The sequence below is a fragment of the Pseudophryne corroboree genome, chromosome 10 (genome assembly GCF_028390025.1).
Source record: "Pseudophryne corroboree isolate aPseCor3 chromosome 10, aPseCor3.hap2, whole genome shotgun sequence".
Lineage (NCBI taxonomy): Eukaryota > Metazoa > Chordata > Amphibia > Anura > Myobatrachidae > Pseudophryne > Pseudophryne corroboree.
The window spans coordinates 226,988,103-227,008,509 of record NC_086453.1 but is presented as its reverse complement, the minus strand read 5'-3'; the positions used below and the strand labels follow the sequence as shown (position 1 = coordinate 227,008,509).

General features: G+C 45.9%; 1 protein-coding gene across 5 annotated transcripts in view; it reads left to right on the top strand.

The window, feature by feature from the left end:
- The window catches only part of NOC2L (NOC2 like nucleolar associated transcriptional repressor), a 160,617-nt gene extending 140,520 nt beyond the window's left edge, over window positions 1–20,097 (top strand). For all 5 annotated transcript variants that reach the window (XM_063943126.1, XM_063943125.1, XM_063943128.1 and 2 more), the window contains 3 exons: window positions 4,472–4,604; window positions 16,682–16,786; window positions 19,306–20,097. In XM_063943126.1, coding sequence (XP_063799196.1) covers window positions 4,472–4,604; window positions 16,682–16,786; window positions 19,306–19,475 — 408 coding nt within the window. In that variant the 3' untranslated portion in view covers window positions 19,476–20,097. The remainder of the gene's footprint in view (window positions 1–4,471; window positions 4,605–16,681; window positions 16,787–19,305) is intronic.
- Window positions 20,098–20,407: the final 310 nt, after the last annotated feature.

Below are 20,407 nucleotides of genomic sequence, written 5' to 3'. Positions count from 1 at the left end.
TATCTGCAGTCAAATTCTATATTTCTATGTGGCTGCACATGCGGATTTTCAAAGCTGGGACCGACTGCAGTAGAAAATTGGTAGCTGCTGCTATACCAGTCATTTATCAGAGCCCATGTCCTGGTGGTTTTACAATAATAAATATCCCTGAAAAAATTCCTTTTTGCCACAATATGCAGTGGTAGTGGGTCATTTTTGTGGGCCTATCATTTTTATTTATTTATTTTTAAATAAGCTCCTAAAAGTTATTTGTCCTTTTCTGAGGTTTCTCTGTACTGTAGATCTTTGGGGGGTATTCAATTGTTAGGAAAAAAACAGACATCCAACTGACTTTTCAAACAATTGAATTACCCCCTTTATCTTAATGTAACACTTTTGTATGACATCATAACGCCAACATTATTTCCCCCGATTTTGTCATTACTTTTGCATTCTAGTCTCATCACTTTTTGTGTGGTGACTCGAAGGGATCAATTCACTGACCCGTGACTGGGATCACCCTAGTCTGCGTCTGAGGACAGATTAGGGTTGGGTGTCTCTCTTGTTGACCAAATAGTTCTGGGAAACAAGTGACGATCCGTAGTTGAGGTTTGTCGCTGTGCTGTGGTAAGCGCAGTGTGTTGAGGGTTAATCGTTTTCAGTTGTGGGTCCCGTAGAGCAACGGAGTGCAAGTCTTCTGTTAGGCAGTAAGTGTATTTGTGGGTGAACATCATTCTCTGAGGAGTTAAGAGCTTGGCTAGCGTTCCTACATGACTCTGTCATGGGATTTAAATGCTTATTTACATAATGCTAATCCGTAGCAGGAGCCGACGGCTCAAGGGATTAAAGGGAGTATAAGCTCTGGCCGTGTTTCCATGTGCCATGCATAACCAGGAGGCGGCAGTGTGCCTCTCCTCATACTCCTCACACAACCTAATGAGCTAGAGCAGTGAAACTTTGCCGAGATGGAAAATATGAGCTGGTAATAAACTGAGCGAGCTGCACTATAACACCCAGCATGCAGTAAATTGTCCCCCTGTTGACTGAATACGCGAGGGCAGGCTCAAGAAGCAAGATTATTGTTTGTAAATTAGAGGTATACAATAGAATGGCTGACTGTTGTCTATGCTTTGGTTAATGTATAACAGAGAAGGTACCAGGATTGAAGCAGCACTTTTTAACATTAAACCAGCCGTATTAAATGTAAAGCTAAAAGCAAAGCTACAGAAATAGCATGATTTATTTATTTGTTAAATCAAGAAATTTGTTGAGTCCATTTTTGTGCATTTGCCCTGTCTATATGTATAGAGCAAGTAAAGCCACTGTCTGAAACTAACACATCTATTAAAGGGTGTAAGTTACTGGGATAAATAATGTGTGCCATATGACCAGAATAGTTATACTTAAATATGCACATTGTGGTCTATGTGGAAGAAGGGGGAGGGGGTGGGGGGGTGGTCTTCAGGTTGTCTACTGTCGGGATCCCGGCGCACAGTATACCGGCGCCAGAATCCCGACAGCCGGCATACCGACAGTTTTTCTACCTCATGGGGGTCCACGACCCCCCTGGAGGGAGAATAAATAGCACCATCCTGCCCACAGCGCGGCGAGCGCAGCGAGCCCGCAAGGGGCTCATTTGCGCTCGCAAATGATGCAGTAGCTTCTATTGCACTTTTGGCAACCACCTCAATGGGTGATGGGGGAATGTCCTAAATCAAGCACCTAATTGATGTTATTAGGTACAGTAGTTCCCAAATCGTGTATTGCCATTGCTGCGTATCTCTCCTCAGTGTAGTGATAGAATAAGGTTATATCAGATGGGAGAGCTCCGCAGTCATCCTGGTGTCACCTGCCCTGTCCTACCCGTCTGTGTCCACATCCTCCTGTAAATGCTATCTGTGTGTGCTGAGCAGATTGTGTAGGTACTGCAAGCGCTCAGGGAGAGAAGCGGAAGCATGAGAGAAAAACATGTCTATTAATAAAAACACTGTTCATATCTCCCACTTAAACTGCGTTTCTATGGGATGCACACACAGCATAGAAACACACATTTCTGAGGGCAGCCACATATGTTTATACATCTTTACTGTAACCCTTCACAGGGGCCATCCATCTGATATGAGTTCTAGAGGGCCCAGCTCTGCTCTTCAGAGTGTGTACCTGTACTTGCTCAGAAGGGCAGAGTTAGTAGCCCAGCACTGCCTGGCCCCTGCTACAGCTTGGCCCTTGAGGTATCTCTGACACTTGTTCTTCTCTGCGTCCTCACCAGAACATTGGCAGACACATCTGTGCTTTTATTACTTTGTTGCAATTAAGGTCTCTACATGCTTGAGCGTCACTTACTTTCATTGCAGCTCTAAACCCCGCCGCCTCAAATTACATTATTAGTTGCCTTGTACTATAATGACCAGGTATTGTTTATTGCTGTCAAAGGGCCTGGTGTGAATGCCACAAGATATATTGTCAGACCAGACAACTGTTGTGTGCGGCTCTTGTATACACGATCGCTGCAAATGAAACACAAACCATAAACATTACCATTTTTGTGAAATAGAGCGCCAATGTTCCTATAAAAGCCCAGAAGGTGACATTTGTTTATGGTAGTGTGTTTTTAGAGATTTCACAATGATAGTCATGTACCATAGATATTTAACACTGTAGTACATGACATTGCGCCCACCAGGAACTGCTTTCTTACCTATTCATTTGTGGCCGCAGTGGTCAAAGGAAAAGTCAATGTTTTATAGTCATTGCTGTGACGTCACCAGACGTTTTGAGGGCTAATAAATTGAGATAAGCCCTGGGGTTCATTGATAATGGAGCACGTCTTTCTTTCTGTTTATTAGAGCAGCCTGCCTGTGTTACAGCAAGCGCGCCTGCTGTAGGTAAATGTGATGGCTGTCTGCTGTGTCTGTGCGTAGGTGAGTGTGTGTGTGTGTGAGAGCCTTTCAGCTCTTGTCCGTGCTAATAATTACAGCGCTAAGCATTTTTCCTGGAGCTTCTAACAGCTTCTAATGATGCCGCTGTGGAAGGGTGGCAGCAGTCGTTAGCTCCTTCATTAGAAGCAGCAGATTAACGAGCAGAGGGCTCAGCAACTTCAATAAGAGAAGAAAAAAAATAAAATAGAGGAAATAAAAGATGCCGGCTTGGGAGTCTCTCGCAGGCTTCCTGTTATCTCATTATCGCCTGGTTATTAACGAGGGGTAGAAACGATCTGACAGGAGAGAGGGGGCAGCTACTGACGAATCCCCCATTTGTGTTTAGGAGATTACATAATCTAATTTTGATAGTAACTTTCTGCACCCACAAGACTAGCAGGCACCGTCTTCTAAATGACATTTTTAGATGGACCAATTTATGCTTGGTATATAGAAAATGGAAAACTGTTATTAGAAGCAGCAATCACCTTTTTCCCATACAATAAAGCACTTGTTTTATTAGCTGACACTTATTCCCATGCTTATGTCTATTGAGGGTACATTTTCCAAGGATGACCATTGTGAGGTGACTCTTGAGTTTGATTCATATACCTCTGTATTTTATTATTATTATTATTATTATACTTTATTTATATGGCGCCATAAGGGTTCCGCAGCGCCCAATTACAGAGTACATAAACAATCAAAACAGGAAAACAGCAACTTACAGTTGATGACAATATAGGACAAGTACAGGGTAAATAAACATAGCTACATCAGCAGATGACACTGGAATAAGTATCAGGTGACAGACTGCTGGATTTGGTGCAGTTGAAGATTATTAAAGTGAAGGCCCCCATACACTAGTCCGATTTGGGCACTTTTCTTCAGATTTCGACGCATCTGACCGAAAAATCTGAAGAAAAGTGTCACATAGGATGGCTCTTCCGATCCAATGCGCAGTCCAGTGTCAGATATGTCTGAACTACAGATCTTTGTGGCTGCCCCAACTATTTATCTGAATCTGAAGAAATCAGGTGCTTATCGGTGTGTTTTTTTTACTTCAGATGTATCTGATCAGATTCATCTGAAGTGTCACTTGACTGGCATCTCCCTGGCCACTCCCACCCACCACAGGACGCGGCGGCAGCAGCATCAGATCAATCACATGTAGCATGTGTGCATCAGATATATCTGATGCGATCTGGCACATGATATATTGCATCAGATATATCTGAAGTGAATGTAGTGAAAATTAAAGCCAGGGTCCGATCCGATTCCCAGGACGCTCCCGGGAGAGTTCAAGAGAAATTTGATGCGATCTGCAGTTCAGATAAGTCTGAGTAGGGGATGGTCACCTTAAGAGAAAGGATAAGCACATGAGGGAAGAGGGCCCTACTCGTGAGAGCTTACATTCTAAGACTGTGACTTAAACTGTTGACTTAAAAGTTATATGACCTGATGCTGTGTGACTTGTAAAGGAAACTGTTCCCATTTGTAAAGAAATTGATGAAGGGATTATGGTAAGGTAGTCCTGTGTGCCATTAACTGTACCATTTAATGCTTTCTCATAGATGGAGGATTTAAATCTACCAGAGATCAAGAGGAAAAGACTGGATAAGAAGGAAGAAGATAAAAGAGAATTCAAAGACCTGTTTGACTCTGACAGCGACTCAGACAGTGGCCCTGGTGGCTTGTCACTAAAAGGTAATTAACTTTACTAGCACCCCCCAGTGGATGCAAATAGTCATAGCAGGCAAAGACCATCTTTCCCGCTGTTGTGGGTCTGTTTAATGCTGCAAACTAAAACATTGCATTTTCTTTATTGCAGTGAAATAGTTAAGTGTGTAAGAAAGTCCTTGCACCCCCCACCCACCCGCCCTTGCAATATTGATGTGAAAACACTTGTATTTTGGCAGATGCCGTGAAATGCAGAAACATTTGCCAATTTTCTAAATCCTGCTAGTAATTGCCACACAGTATCCACACTATCTGGGGTTGATGAGTCTTTAATTAGCCCTAAAGAAAAGCAGTTTGGGTTGCGTATTCTTTACTGCTTATTGTACTCTTCTACAGCTTCTGGGTCCTAATGTGAAAAGCAATTAAGCCACCAATGAGCATCATGCCGCTATGAAACCTGGCTAAGGGTTGTCGCCGCACTGTGATGAAGGAATCTACTCTGCCATACAGCTGTTCAGTGTATTTAAAATGAGTTGATCACATTCTGTTAAAAGGCTTAAATCAAGAAAAAAGAAACTGGTTAAACAGAAAACAGGAGTGTGTGTACCTCCTGCCTGCCATTTTATCAGCATGGGAACACTGGCTATCCATTCGCTGGGAACATCACTGAGCTAGGAGTGCCTTGTGATGGTCTTGGTGAATGGATAGGCAGAATAACTGTGAAGCCCGGAAAATGATTGCCGCCAATTTGTGTTGGTGACAGGTAAACTTTAATCACATGACCAGCTTATGTATTTATTGTTTTTCTCATCTAGGTAGTACAGAAGTTGAATAGCATACATGTACAGCTGTCAGAACTGAGCTTTCAGCTGACTGCTGCATAAAGTATTGTAATAGGTCACAGAGCTGGAACGTGAAACCCTACATCATGGGTCTTCAACCTGTGGCCCTCCAGCTGCTGTGGAACTACACATCCCAGCATGCCCGTTCTCCGTTATAGCATGCCTTAATGGCAAAATTGTGGCAGGGCATGCTGGGATGTGTAGTTCCACAGCAGCTGGAGGGCCACAGGTTGAAGACCCATGCTTTACATTAATCTCATTGCCAGCGTATAAGTGTTTGGTCTGCTCATTCAGCTCATACACCTATATGACTTTACCCTTGGCGCTGCCTCTCCCAACACAGAAAGCTGTAGCAGCGTCTGCTCTGCCTGCCTCAGGGGGGAATTCAGCATGTGAGGATACAGCCATGTGAAGGCCTGCTGATAGATGGATTTGCCTAGCTTGCTCTACGACTCCTCCGTTTTCTTCTTGATGCTGCCTACTTTTGCATTATTTCTTTTCTGAAATTCATTGCCAACATGTCTCGGTGTGCGATGATAACGTCATGTCATGGAGACAGGTTAGGTGCACTGCCTTTGATAATGGCAGGACAAACGTTCAAGATGAGCAGGGATCCGGCCGGCAAAGCACGTCCACCACAGGCAGTGCACCAAACCTGTTTCCATGACATGACCTTCTCACCGTACAGCTCGACAAGTTGGCGATAAATGTCCTGCTGGTGTGCTCTTCAAACGCAGAATTCTGATCATACAACGCACCTCAATGTATGGCCATGTTTCTGCCAGCCCCGCCATCTTACACCAGATGTTGGGACAGTATGAGTGGCAGTGTAGTGGCTGTGAGGGGAAGCCGTGGTCTGCTGCTCTGGCCTGGCAGGAATTTAGGATGAAATAGAGAACATCAGACACGTGAGAGGATTTATTACCTTACCCTTTTCCACTAGCTCCTTAAAACACGGGTACATGCGCGGGGGCGCGCATTTACCCGTGTTTTTCCCTAGTGGAAACGGGTCCCCCGACTAATTCCCGGATCAAGTGATCTGGGAATCCTACCCGGGTAGCTATTCGGGTTGAACACGTGTTCAACCCGGCTAGCTGTCTAGTGTGAACGGGAGCCGTGTCGAGGCGACACGGCTCCCGTTCACAGTGTATAGGGAGGGCGGCGCTGGGAGATCATGTGATCTCCCAACGCCGCCCCTGCCGCATCACTAGCAGCGTCACCAACCCGGCAATATGCCGGGTTGGTGAGCGCTGCTGAAAGGGGGCTGTAGCACAGGTTGCAGCCATGTCAGGCGACGCGGCTGCGACCCGTGCTTATAGTGGAAAAGGGGTATAGTGAGCCACCCTTCCCTCGTATGTGCTGCAAATCCTCTTGATACCTGCCAAATCTTTTGTTTTACCATCTTTCCTATTCTATTACATCCTGATTTTGTATATTTTACAGTCTGGTGTATTATATTGTGTTTCATATTCTTATGTTACTGCATATGGTCTTTTCTGGGATTCTTAAAGAATTTCCATGTCACCATTTTCTTATCACTGTCCTTGTCTCTATTCTGCTTCCCATGTTTGTGGTAACGTAATGAGATGCTAACTTCAGTAATCAGCGCTTTCTATGGCGCTCATTTAGGTTTTGGCCCCTATCAATAGACTAGTTTGGAATAAGTCTTTGCCCTCATTCCCCTGCTGAAAGCACGGAATGTTCTCCATGTTATTCTCTGGGGTGGCAGTGGGGGTCTTTTTCTCCCATCTGCCGGGACCGTTCTAGGGTCCAGACCTCCATGATGACTACACAGCTGCGCCTATGCACACCAACCACAGCTGCTTGCCAGAAATGTGGTGTTAATTCTGTCTGTGAGTGTTGCACAGGCCTCTGTGACCACAGGTGGACCTGCCCTCTGTAGCTATGATACCTTAGGGGAGATGAGATGTAATTTGGAACATCTGTCTGAACAATGAGAGCGACCAGTTTGGAACAAGCTGAAAATATGATGGGTTTTTCAGTGCTTGAGAGTTGAGGGTCTCGCTGGAGAATTACCACAGCAAGAGCCAATTTGGCCAGAGACTTGATTTGGTGGTTGCCCGTTAACCATTGTTACTCTGTTTGTCCTGATTATTTGAATAGGCACTGAATATGTATGATCTTTTCACATTGCAAAAGTGGTACCAAATGGTAATCAGCATTGTGTGATCAGGTTTTCAGTCTTAAACCCTCTGCTGCGGACTTGGCAAATATGTTTGAGAACATCGGGTGCATTTATACATATGCAGGGACAAAGAATAAAGAGATTCCAGCCAGCATTCTGCAAATTGTAGAAAAACAAAAATTGTGGGCACACAAATCCATCTCCTGTGTTTTTTGACAGGTGAACAGAGGAAAGATTGAGGCTCACCTTGAGATTATTACGTCTCTATGGAGATACGCCGGTGTACTGCAGAGCAGATGACAGAATTGCTACTGAGCATATTAGGGCATGTTAATATTACCCCTGTCGTGTCTCATCATCTATAAAGTGCACCGATGTCCCTCCACAGACATCTGTGACATACTGTACAACCCTCTTACCCAGACACCTGTTAAAGTGCAGTGGAAGCAAAACAATTTGACCACACTTCTGTGTACAGGCTTTAAAAGTTGCAAAAGAGACACATCTATTCAGATTGTTTCATATTTTATATCCGTTATAATATAATATAATAGACTAGAGCTACAGCACACCATGTGGGGAAATCGCACTGCAGCCTGCAAGTTTATACAGCGCCTATGGAAGATTATTTTCCTTTTTCTTTTTGTCAATCTGATTTCCACATGAAAACACTTGAAATCCAGTTGGAGAATGGAAAGAGGGACTTCTAAAGGATGTCGGCTTTTTTTTGTGTTATTTTGCATTGTAATATGAAAAACCTTTGTATTTTGTGACATAATTATATAAAATAGGCATTTGTAGCTTAGATGAATAAAAAGCATGAGCGGCACAGGATTAGGTTGTCCAGTGTGTGAGCTGAATCCATATTGGTATGGTATCAGATGGAGGCTTGCTGTAATATCCCTTTAATCTAGGACACCTGTGATTTACACAGGTTCTGTTGGTGATTAAAACCGGGTCAGATGCAGGCTTGAATTTAGCAAGCCACAGAACCTGTGTAAATTATAGGTGCCGTGGATTAAAGGGATATTATTGCAAGCCTAAGTATACTGCGATCTTGTGACACCACCGGGACTACATTAAAGTTTTCTCTTGTATTTAGTTTTCATCTAACAGATGGCAGGTTACGGGTGTGCAATAGAAACTGCAAGTGGCAGTCGAATGCTGGGATGATATGTAAGGTGGTAGGACACAATGTAACCCCTTTAACGGCAATAGCAGTTGTTATATGTCCAGATGTACAACATAGACCAGTCCATTACTTGTTCATATAACGCATCTTCCACTGCAGCAGCGAGGTACCAGCCTGTGACTGAGCACAACATGCAGCCAAGGCTTATTAATGGCTCCTCCAGCAGGGCCGGATGGACGCCTTGTCAGGTAATTAGCAGAGAGGAGTAGGCAGCTGGAGTATCCGTGAGAGCCTCTCTAATGAGCACCGTGCGAGTGCTTACTGACGGCCCTCTAATGGACGTTTGAGACCTGGCTCGTTACTCTGCCCAGAATCACATCCAGGAGTGCGAGGGGGCTCTGTAGGGTTCATCTTTGCACTGCCTTTTCCTATTTTAACCCCTTCACTATATCAAGTGACTTGTAGTTTACTTTTTTAATTAAATATAGGTGTGTGCGTATGTATAGGTGTGTATGTATGTATGTATGTGTGTGTATGTGTATATATATATATATATATATATATATATATATATATATATATATATGTGTATATATATATATATATATATATATATGTACGTGTGTGTAATTATTTTGTTTACGTTTATTTATTGTCAAATCGTCACTCTCCAGCTCTGCGCTCTTTCAGACCTCGTTGGGTCTCCTGAGCTTTCCACTGTTACTCTCATTCAGCCACTTTCTCGCTTCCACTCACCCAGACTTGCCATTCGCACCCTGCTGGATACATGTTCCTGTCAGGACTCTGCAAACAAAACACACTCATAGTGTGTAACATCTGGGTAGACTGAACAGTAGCATTGTGCAGGGGTTACTGTGGCCAGGAACATAAACTGCAATGCTGTATCATCTGCCATTACATACGTTGATAACATACAATGCTAATGTTACAGGTCCATCACGAATCACTTTGAAGTTGCTCAGTGGGCTTATTGTTGAGGACTCTAAAGGCCAGTACTCACTGGCCGATGCGGGAGAGATGTGTGGTGAGCGAACCGCTCAGCACACATCTCTCCCGCCGCTCAGCACAGTGCGATGTGTGCTGAGCGTGGGGGGGGGGGGGCGCTCATTTCACCCAGCGGGTGCAGTGAGCGACCCGCTAGATTGGCCAATCTAGCAGCAGCGATACGCTGTGGGGGCTACACACGGAGCGGTCCTGCTTAAAATCTAAGCAATCTAGTCAGATTGCTTAGAATTAAAGCAGCGATCACTCCGTGAGTACCCGGAGTAAGGGGGACGTTTACTAAGCAGTGATACGAGTGGAGAAGTGAGTTAGTGGAGAAGTTGCCCCATCAACCAATCAGCAGCTCTGTATAATTTTATAGTATGCAAATTATAGATGTTACTCCAGTGCTGATTGGTTGCCATGGGCAGCTTCTCCACTGGCACACTTCTGCGCTCTTATCACTGCTTAGTAAATGTCTCCCTAAGTCCTGTATGTGTAATTATATTCTGTACTACAGTACCACAGAGTGCAAGAACCAGTTCCCCCTGTGGCCTGTTTAAAGTATTGCTCAAACCCGTTCCCAAGGCAATGTGTGCAGTCTTGGTACCAGTGCTACCATGTCTTTGCTATGTGATCTCATATAGGGTGTACAGGTAATACAGTGCTTCTATCTGAGATTGGTGGTTTTCAGTGGAAGCAGTTATAGGCCATATACTAAAGGTCTCTGCTACGTCATTGGTGGCTCTATCCTGGTCACTTAGAGAGTATTATTGTTCAGTGTTTATTACCTTGTATTTAAATTTCTCTGACGTCCTAGTGGATGCTGGGAACTCCGTAAGGACCATGGGGAATAGACGGCTCCGCAGGAGACTGGGCACATCTAAAGAAAGAATTAGGACTATCTGGTGTGCACTGGCTCCTCCCCCTATGACCCTCCTCAAAGCCTCAGATTTCTGTGCCCGGCTGAGCTGGATGCACACTAGGGGCTCTCCTGAGCTCCTAGAAAGAAAGTATAATTTAGGTTTTTTATTTTACAGTGAGACCTGCTGGCAACAGGCTCACTGCACCGAGGGACTAAGGGGAGAAGAAGCGAACCTACCTAAGTGGTGGTAGCTTGGGCTTCTTAGGCTACTGGACACCATTAGCTCCAGAGGGATCGCACACAGGACCCGACCTCGTCGTCCGTTCCCGGAGCCGCGCCACCGTCCCCCTTACAGAGCCAGAAGCAAGAAGGTCCGGAAAATCGGCGGCTGAAGACTTCTGTCTTCTCCAAGGTAGCGCACTGCAGCTGTGCGCCATTGCTCCTCATGCACACCACACACTGCGGTCACTGATGGGTGCAGGGCGCTGGGGGGGGGGCGCCCTGAGCAGCAATAAATAACACCTTGGCTGGCAAACTGACACCATATATAGCCCCAGAGGCTATATAGGTGTATATTAACCCCTGCCAGAAATCTTAAAATTGCGGGAGAAAGCCCACCGAAAAAGGGGCGGAGCCATCTCCCTCAGCACACTGGCGCCATTTTCCCTCACAGCTCCGCTGGAAGGATCGCTCCCTGGCTCTCCCCTGCAGTCCTGCACTACAGAAAGGGTAAAAAAGAGAGGGGGGGGCACAAATTTAGGCGCAGTATAATATATATGCAGCTATAAGGGGAAAAAACACTTTATAGGTGATATCCCTGTGGTATATAGCGCTCTGGTGTGTGCTGGCATACTCTCCCTCTGTCTCCCCAAAGGGCTTTGTGGGGTCCTGTCCTCTGTCAGAGCATTCCCTGTGTGTGTGCTGTGTGTCGGTACCACTGTGTCGACATGTATGATGAGGAAAATGATGTGGAGGCAGAGCAAATGCCTGTAAATGTGTTGTCACCCCCTGAGGGGTCGACACCTGTGTGGATGGACTTATGGAAGGAATTACGTGACAGTGTCAGCTCCTTACATAAAAGGTTTGACGACATAGGACAGCCGGCTACTCAGCTTGTGACTGTTCCAGCGTCTCAAATGTCATCAGGGGCTTTAAAACGCCCGCTACCTCAGATGGCAGACACAGATGTCGACACGGATACCAACTCCAGTGTCGACGACGATGAGACTAATGTACCCTCCAATAGGTCCACCCGTTACATGATTGAGGCAATGAAACATTTATTACACATTTCTGATAGTACCCCAGGTACCACAAAAAAGGGTATTATGTTCGGTGAGAAAAAACTCCCAGTAGTTTTTCCTGCATCTGAGGAATTAAATGAGGTGTGTGCGGAAGCCTGGACTTCCCCCGATAAGAAATTGATCATTTCTAAACGGTTATTGGCAGCGTACCCTTTCCCACCAGAGGATAGGTCACGTTGGGAAACATCCCCTAGGGTAGATAAAGCGCTTACACGTTTATCAAAACAGGTGGCACTACCGTCTCCGGATACGGCCGCCCTAAAGGATCCTGCCGATAGAAAGCAGGAAGCTACCCTAAAAGCTATATATACACACACGGGCATTATATTGCGACCAGCGATTGCATCAGCATGGATGTGCAGTGCTGCTGCTGCGTGGTCAGATTCCCTGTTGGATAATATTGATACCCTAGATAGGGACAATATTTTGCTGACAGTAGAGCATATAAAAGACGCTGTCTTATACATGCGTGATGCACAGAGGGATATTTGCCGGCTGGCATCAAAAATAAGTGCAATGTCCATTGCCGCCAGAAGGGGATTATGGACTCGGCAGTGGTCAGGTGATGCCGATTCAAAAAGGCACATGGAAGTTTTGCCTTATAAGGGGGTGGAACTGTTTGGGATGGTCTTTCAGACCTAGTTTCCACAGCTACGGATGGGAAATCGACATTTTTGCCACAAGCTACCCCACAGCAAAAGAAAGCACCGTATTATCAAGTACAGTCCTTTCGGCCCCAAAAACACAAGAGGGCTCGAGGCGCGTCCTTTCTGCCGAGAGGCAAAGGTAGAGGGAAAAAGCTGCAGCATACAGCCAGTTCCCAAGAGCAAAAGTCCTCCCCCGCGTCCGGTAAGTCCACAGCATGACGCTGGGGCTTCACAGGCGGACCCGGGTACGGTGGGGGCCCGTCTCAGAAATTTCAGCACACAGTGGGCTCTCTCACAGGTGGATCCCTGGATCCTTCAAGTAGTATCTCAGGGGTACAGGCTGGAATTCGAGATGTCCCCCCCCCCCCCACCGCCGTTTTCTAAAATCTGCCTTACCAGCAACTCCCTCTGCCAAGGAGGCAGTGTTGGTGGCTATCCAAAAACTGTATTCACAGCAAGTGATTGTCAAGGTACCCCTCCTTCAGCAAGGAAAGGGTTACTATTCCACAATGTTTGTGGTACCGAAACCGGACGGTTCGGTGGGACCCATCTTAAATTTAAAAGCCTTGAACACTTATATCAAAAGGTTCAAGTTCAAGATGGAATCGCTCAGGGCGGTTATTGCGAGCCTGGAAGAGGGGGATTACATGGTCTCCCTGGACATCAAGGATGCATACCTACATGTCCCCATTTACCCTCCGCACCAGGAGTACCTCAGATTTGTGGTACAGGACTGTCACTATCCGTTCCAGACGCTGCCGTTTGGGTTATCCACGGCACCGAGGGTCTTTACCAAGGTAATGGCCGAAATTATGATACTCCTTCGCAAGAAGGGAGTTTTAATTATCCCGTACTTGGACGATCTCCTGATAAAGGCGAGGTCCAAAGAACAGTTGGTAGTGGGGGTAGCACTTTCTCGGGAAGTGCTACAACAGCACGGCTGGATTCTCAATATTCCAAAGTCACAGCTGGTCCCGAAGACACGTCTTCTGTTCCTGGGAATGATTCTGGACACAGACCAGAAAAAAGTATTTCTTCCAGTGGAAAAAGCCGAGGAGTTGTCATCTCTAGTCAGAGACCTCCTAAAACCAGGACAGGTGTCGGTACATCAATGCACACGAGTCCTGGGAAAAATGGTGGCTTCGTACGAAGCAATTCCATTCGGAAGGTTCCACGCAAGGACTTTCCAGTGGGACCTGTTGGACAAATGGTCCGGGTCCCATCTCCAGATGCAACAGCGGATAACCCTGTCGGCAAGGACCAGGGTGTCGTTGCTGTGGTGGCTGCAGAGGGCTCATCTACTAGAGGGCCGCAGATTCGGAATACAGGACTGGGTCCTGGTGACCACGGATGCCAGCCTTCGGGGCTGGGGGGCAGTCACACAGGGAAGAAATTTCCAAGGACTGTGGTCAGATCAGGAGATTTCGCTTCACATAAATATTCTGGAGCTAAGGGCCATCTACAATGCCCTAAGCCAAGCAAGGCCCCTGCTTCAGAACCAGTCGGTACTGATCCAATCAGACAACATCACGGCGGTCGCCCATGTAAACAGACAGGGCGGCACAAGAAGCAGGAGGGCAATGGCAGAAGCCACAAGGATTCTCAGATGGGCGGAAAATCATGTGTTAGCACTGACAGCAGTGTTCATTCCGGGAGTGGACAACTGGGAAGCAGACTTCCTCAGCAGGCACGACCTCCACCCGGGAGAATGGGGACTTCATCCAGAAGTCTTCCAAATGCTGGTAAACCGGTGGGAAAGACCACAGGTGGACATGATGGCGTCCCGCCTCAACAAAAAGCTAAAAAGATATTGCGCCAGGTCAAGGGACCCTCAGGCGATCGCTGTGGGCGCTCTAGTAACACCGTGGGTGTACCAGTCGGTTTATGTGTTTCCTCCTCTGCCTCTCATTCCCAAGGTACTGAGAATAATACGAAGGCGAGGAGTGAAAACTATACTCGTGGTTCCGGATTGGCCAAGAAGAGCTTGGTACCCGGAACTTCAAGAGATGCTTTCAGAGGACTATTGGCCTCTGCCGCTCAGACAGGACCTGCTGCAGCAGGGGCCCTGTCTGTTCCAAGACTTACCGCGGCTGCGTTTGACGGCATGGCGGTTGAACACCGGATCCTGAAGGAAAAGGGTATTCCGGAGGAAGTCATTCCTACCCTGATCAAAGCCAGGAAGGATGTCACCGCAAACCATTATCACCGCATTTGGCGAAAATATGTTGCGTGGTGTGAGGCCAGGAAGGCCCCAACGGAGGAATTTCAACTGGGTCGATTCCTGCATTTCCTGCAAACAGGGGTGACGTTGGGCCTCAAATCGGGGTCCATTAAGGTCCAGATTTCGGCCCTGTCGATTTTCTTCCAGAAAGAACTGGCTTCCCTGCCTGAAGTTCAGACTTTTGTCAAGGGAGTTCTGCATATTCAGCCTCCTTTTGTGCCCCCAGTGGCACCTTGGGATCTCAATGTGGTTTTGGAGTTCCTGAAATCACATTGGTTTGAACCACTTAAGACTGTGGATTTGAAATATCTCACGTGGAAAGTGGTCATGCTGTTGGCCCTGGCTTCAGCCAGGCGTGTGTCAGAATTGGCGGCTTTGTCCTATAAAAGCCCTTATCTGATTTTCCATATGAATAGGGCAGAATTGAGGACTCGTCCTCAATTTATCCCGAAGGTGGTATCAGCTTTTCACTTAAACCAGCCTATTGTGGTACCTGCGGCTACTGGGAACTTGGAGGATTCCAAGTTACTGGACGTAGTCAGGGCCCTGAAAATTTATGTTTCCAGGACGGCTGGAGTCAGGAAAACTGACTCGCTGTTTATCCTGTATGCACCCAACAAACTGGGTGCTCCTGCTTCTACGCAGACTATTGCGCGCTGGATTTGTAGCACTATTCAGCTGGCGCATTCTGCGGTAGGACTACCGCAGCCTAAATCTGTAAAAGCCCATTCCACAAGGAAGGTGGGCTCATCTTGGGCGGCTGCCCGAGGGGTCTCGGCTTTACAACTTTGCCGAGCTGCAACTTGGTCAGGGGCAAACACGTTTGCAAATTTCTACAAATTTGATACCCTGGCTGAGGAGGACCTGGAGTTCTCTCATTCGGTGTTGCAGAGTCGTCCGCACTCTCCCGCCCGTTTGGGAGCTTTGGTATAATCCCCATGGTCCTTACGGAGTTCCCAGCATCCACTAGGACGACAGAGAAAATAAGAATTTACTCACCGGTAATTCTATTTCTCGTAGTCCGTAGTGGATGCTGGGCGCCCATCCCAAGTGCGGATTGTCTGCAATACTTGTAAATAGTTATTGTTATAAAAATCGGGTTATTATTGCGAGCCATCTGTTCAGAGGCTCCTTTTGTTATCATACTGTTAACCGGGGTTTCCTATCACGAGTTATACGGTGTGATTGGTGTGGCTGGTATGAGTCTTACCCGGGATTCAAAATCCTTCCTTATTGTGTCAGCTCTTCCGGGCACAGTGTCCTAACTGAGGCTTGGAGGAGGGTCATAGGGGGAGGAGCCAGTGCACACCAGATAGTCCTAATTCTTTCTTTAGATGTGCCCAGTCTCCTGCGGAGCCGTCTATTCCCCATGGTCCTTACGGAGTTCCCAGCATCCACTACGGACTACGAGAAATAGAATTACCGGTGAGTAAATTCTTATTATCTCCATCATATGCATATTTACAAAACATATGCATTATTATATATATATATATATTCCATTATTTTGGTAGAACTTCCTATGTTAGACAATCTGTGTGCAGTTGTTGAACAGAGGAATGCCCAGTGATTCTCTGTTTTCACTGGAAGGTGGCTAACAGTCCCTGGCTATGGTGTCCTTCAGTGGGATTACTGACAGGAACCTGCTGTGTTTTGGGCTATATCCCTACCCTGATCTTGTATGATTGATCATGAAACTAATAAATGTGTTTGAAGCCATGTAGTATACTGTGGTAAGTGCCCTTTAAGTAGGAGTGTCCCAAAAGTCTGACCTGGATGCGATCATTAATATCCTCTGCTATGGATGCTCACCTGTGTCCTCCTGATTGATATACTTTGGAAGGAGTGTGTTTTAAATTAAAAATTGCAGATGTCAGTCTGTGCGGCTTCTTGGAGTGGAGTCCCAGCACTCCTCAAACTAACTTACTTGTCTTTGTTAATCCAGGAAAGCCGAAACCCAAGCACAAGGGTGAGTCGTCTGATGAGAGCTCAGAAGAGGAGGTAGAGGGTGAATATAAGGTGGAGGATGATGATAGCAGTGGTTTGGATGGTAAGCCATATAACGTGTCTGCATAATACTGTACACTAGTAGAGCATATTCCAGTGTATGGCAGCTACTAGGAGAGCTTGCTGCAATGTCTGATGATTGTTGACCTTTTTCATAAATTTGAGATGGTGATTTTAGTCTTATGGCCCCCATACATTACTGCGACTTGTCTGAGGCACAAGTCAGATCCGATTTCCCTTGAACTTCCCCGGCAGCTTCCCGGAGTGCTTCCATCCGATTTGGTACTGAATGTGCCATTTTTACATGCGATTTATCGCATACAATATATCGCATGCTGCTGTGTGGGTGGGGGGGGGCGGGTCCAGAGAAAAGCCACTCAAGTGAATACATCCGCGAAATTGTATGCAATATATCGCACTTGCCGCGATGTGCACCTGATGGCTGCTGATCCGATTTATACTATGTGAAGCACGTCCGACCACCGACGCACAGGACCGCGCAACGTATCGGATTAGATGTCAAGCACCTGCGATTTGGCCAGTTTTCACTCGATTTCCTGGCCCGATCCGTCAGAATCGGGTGAAAAGAGGCCATATCGGACAAGTGTAAGGCCAGCTTTAGAATATGGCGGGGTGTGGTACGCTGCTGCAGTTGTATGTTTACCTACTGTTATGCTTAATACTGCTGGTGTTCTACTTGTTTCTTTGCTAAGAATGTTTCTGAGAGAAGGGATGTGATGGGGACCAGGAATTAGGGGGTTAATCTAGTACAGCTGGTCGGTAATGAGCTGTGGAGGCAGTGTGGGACAGAACGCTTTATCGCAGGCCTTGTGTCATTAATCACCAGATAGAGGGAGAGCGGAGATCTGGCAGGCACAGTGCACTACTGCTCCCCCCAAGTGCACATTTACATAGCCTGCTACTCATCCATCCGCTCCTACACCCTTCCACTGATTACTCCCAGGTCCAGGGCACATATAATTGAGGAGTAGGAATGTTTAATTGATTTACATTTTTTCCCCTTTACATGCAATCCAATGCTTAATATTGAACATACATTTCTAAAGAAATAGAGGTCTATTTATTAACAATATTTTTACTAAAATAATGTGAAAAATGGTGTTTTCACACCCTTTTCACATTATTTTAGTATCACCTGAATGTATTAAAGGGCATTTGGAGCAGTTTTCGTGAAAAACTGCTCCAAACCCATTAATTCACTTTTTTTTTTTGTTTTTGTTTTTTGTTTAGTAAGCAACATCGCATTCCCCATACTTATAATGGGAAATACGATCTAACCAGATTTATTTAAAAAAAAAAAAAAATGTGAAAAAATACTGCAGTGTGCCCTGTGATAATCTCACCAGCTCAGATTGGAAAAATCACAGGGTAGCACTGCAATAGGGAGGCATTTGCCCAGCTTTCTCTGCCCCTGGCAGAGAAAGCTGAGCGGGACCTGGCTCCAATGATCAGCTATGTGTGTCTGATGGACACACAAGCTGATCAGAGTAAAAAAAAGAAAAAAAAAAGAAAAAGTAAATAAAACCCCAAAAACATACTCGCCTGTCCAGGGAGCCAGTGACCACTGCTCCGCTGAGCGCTGCCAGGTCCCCTATATGCTGCAATGTGACCCCGGTCCAGTAAAGTGACGCTGCAAAGTGGCAGCGCACTTTACAGCACCGGGGGTCACCACAGCACACAGGATCCGGTGCCCGGCAGCCAGCAGAAGCAGCGCGGACCGGCTCCCTGGACAAGTGAGTATATTATCCTGCTGCGGGGAGGTCCGCGGCGCGTGGGGGTACTTGCGATGGGGGTAGTCGTGACGGGGGGGTCGACCGGACGGCGATGTCAGGAAGAAGGCAGCGCATGCGCAACAGGACATCAGGATATTTTTTACGAAAAATACCCCGATGATACGGCGCAGAGTTATCACAGGGTCAGAGCTTGACCGCAAGCTCTGTTCCTGTATGTGATAATTGATACATTCCTACGATGTAATCAGTTATCGCAGTGCGAGTTTGGGTGATTTGATCATGACATCCGCATCCAAGATACGGATAGTGATAAATAGGCCCCATAGTCTGTTCTGTTTTCAAATGTTGTGATAATGTTTATGTGCCAGTAACCTGTCATACTGAGAGAGCTTTCCTAGTGGTTTTATTTGTTGATTTAACTGTATTGGGTTACCCGTACTAGAAGGTGGAACGCCGGCTTTAATATAGGTTTAGGGTATATTTTTTGTGTTGACACTACCCGATTTCATTTTTTTCCCCTGTGTTCTATTAAATTTGTCATGGCACATTTATATATTCTTTTCAAACCAGGCCATATACCAAATTAATTATGCACAGGGGCAACTTCCAAAGCCGTATATGAAGGTGGCTCTCCTTTAGACACGCATCTGGCTGCAAAGCTTGACTTGGGCTAGTGCCCTCTCTATCTGGATGCTGCAGCAAGCAGCGATAAATTAATGAGCGCCGAGATTAATTAGTGATGAGCCACCCTCGGCCGGCTTGTTCCTTCCTGATAAAGCAGAATTTATATTTGCTCTTCCGCCCACAGGGGAATCGCAGGATGAAGACGAGGAGGTGGGGGGAGAAGTTGGAGCCCACAAGAAAAAGAAACAGAAGAAGAAAAAGGAGGAGCAGCGCCTCTCGCAGGCCGACTTGAAAGAATTAGCCAAGGGAGAGGAAGATATTGTGCAGGATCTGGAATTCTCAGACGATGAGTAAACACTCAGCGATTGTACCAATAACTCTTCCTCTGCTGGATGTAGTCCGTGGCTGCTGTGCACAAGATATCTCACAGAACGTTCTGAGCAGCGGAATAAGAGACACCTGGTACCAGCCTCTGTGCTGCTTCTGCCGCCACTGTGGAAAAATTGGCATCTTGGCAGAGAGGACCTGCCTAATTGATGTGTATAAAAGATTTGCATTAACTATATTAAAATTACATCATGCACCCCAAATATAGCACCGATAACTGATATGAAGACGAAGTGTTGCCAGATGTGGAGAGGAAGGGCATCCATGAGTATTTCAGCATCTAAACATTTTAGAGTTACAACACAGTTATGCCACTCTGGGTATATATCATTCTCAGGATGTGTGGGGTTATTCTGTCTGTATTTGATGTACATGTCCGTAAACAGCTGCGTTATACAGTATCAAGCCTTTGACTGTCGGCAAAACCACAGGTTTTTTTTGAGCTCCATCATTTCAATCTTGAGGCTGAGATGCTAAATTCCTAACTGTACTATTGTATATAGAACATGTTAACATAGCTGTATTACATATTAAAAAAGCAATGGCTACTATTTTTTAATTCTTTATAATAAACAGATTGTTAATTTAATCTCTGCGTTTATTGTAGAGATCAAATAGCTGTGTGTTTCATTCACAGGGGTTCTCTGCTCCACGTGCCTGTCTAAGCTCTTATGGTTCTTTAGATGGGCCCCTAGTGCCGTTCTTTGTGCTGTCTTGTATTTGTATGAGGTGCTCTGGCAAAGAAGGAAGAGATTATGCTTTCCTGGGATAAAACATGTAAATTTAGTGTTAATGGGAAACTGAGCCACCAAAATAAATGATTTGTATATGGAACCTATTGACTTTCCCATGAAGGTTTCCTCTGGTTCTGTAATTAAATTAAATGGGCCAATTCCATT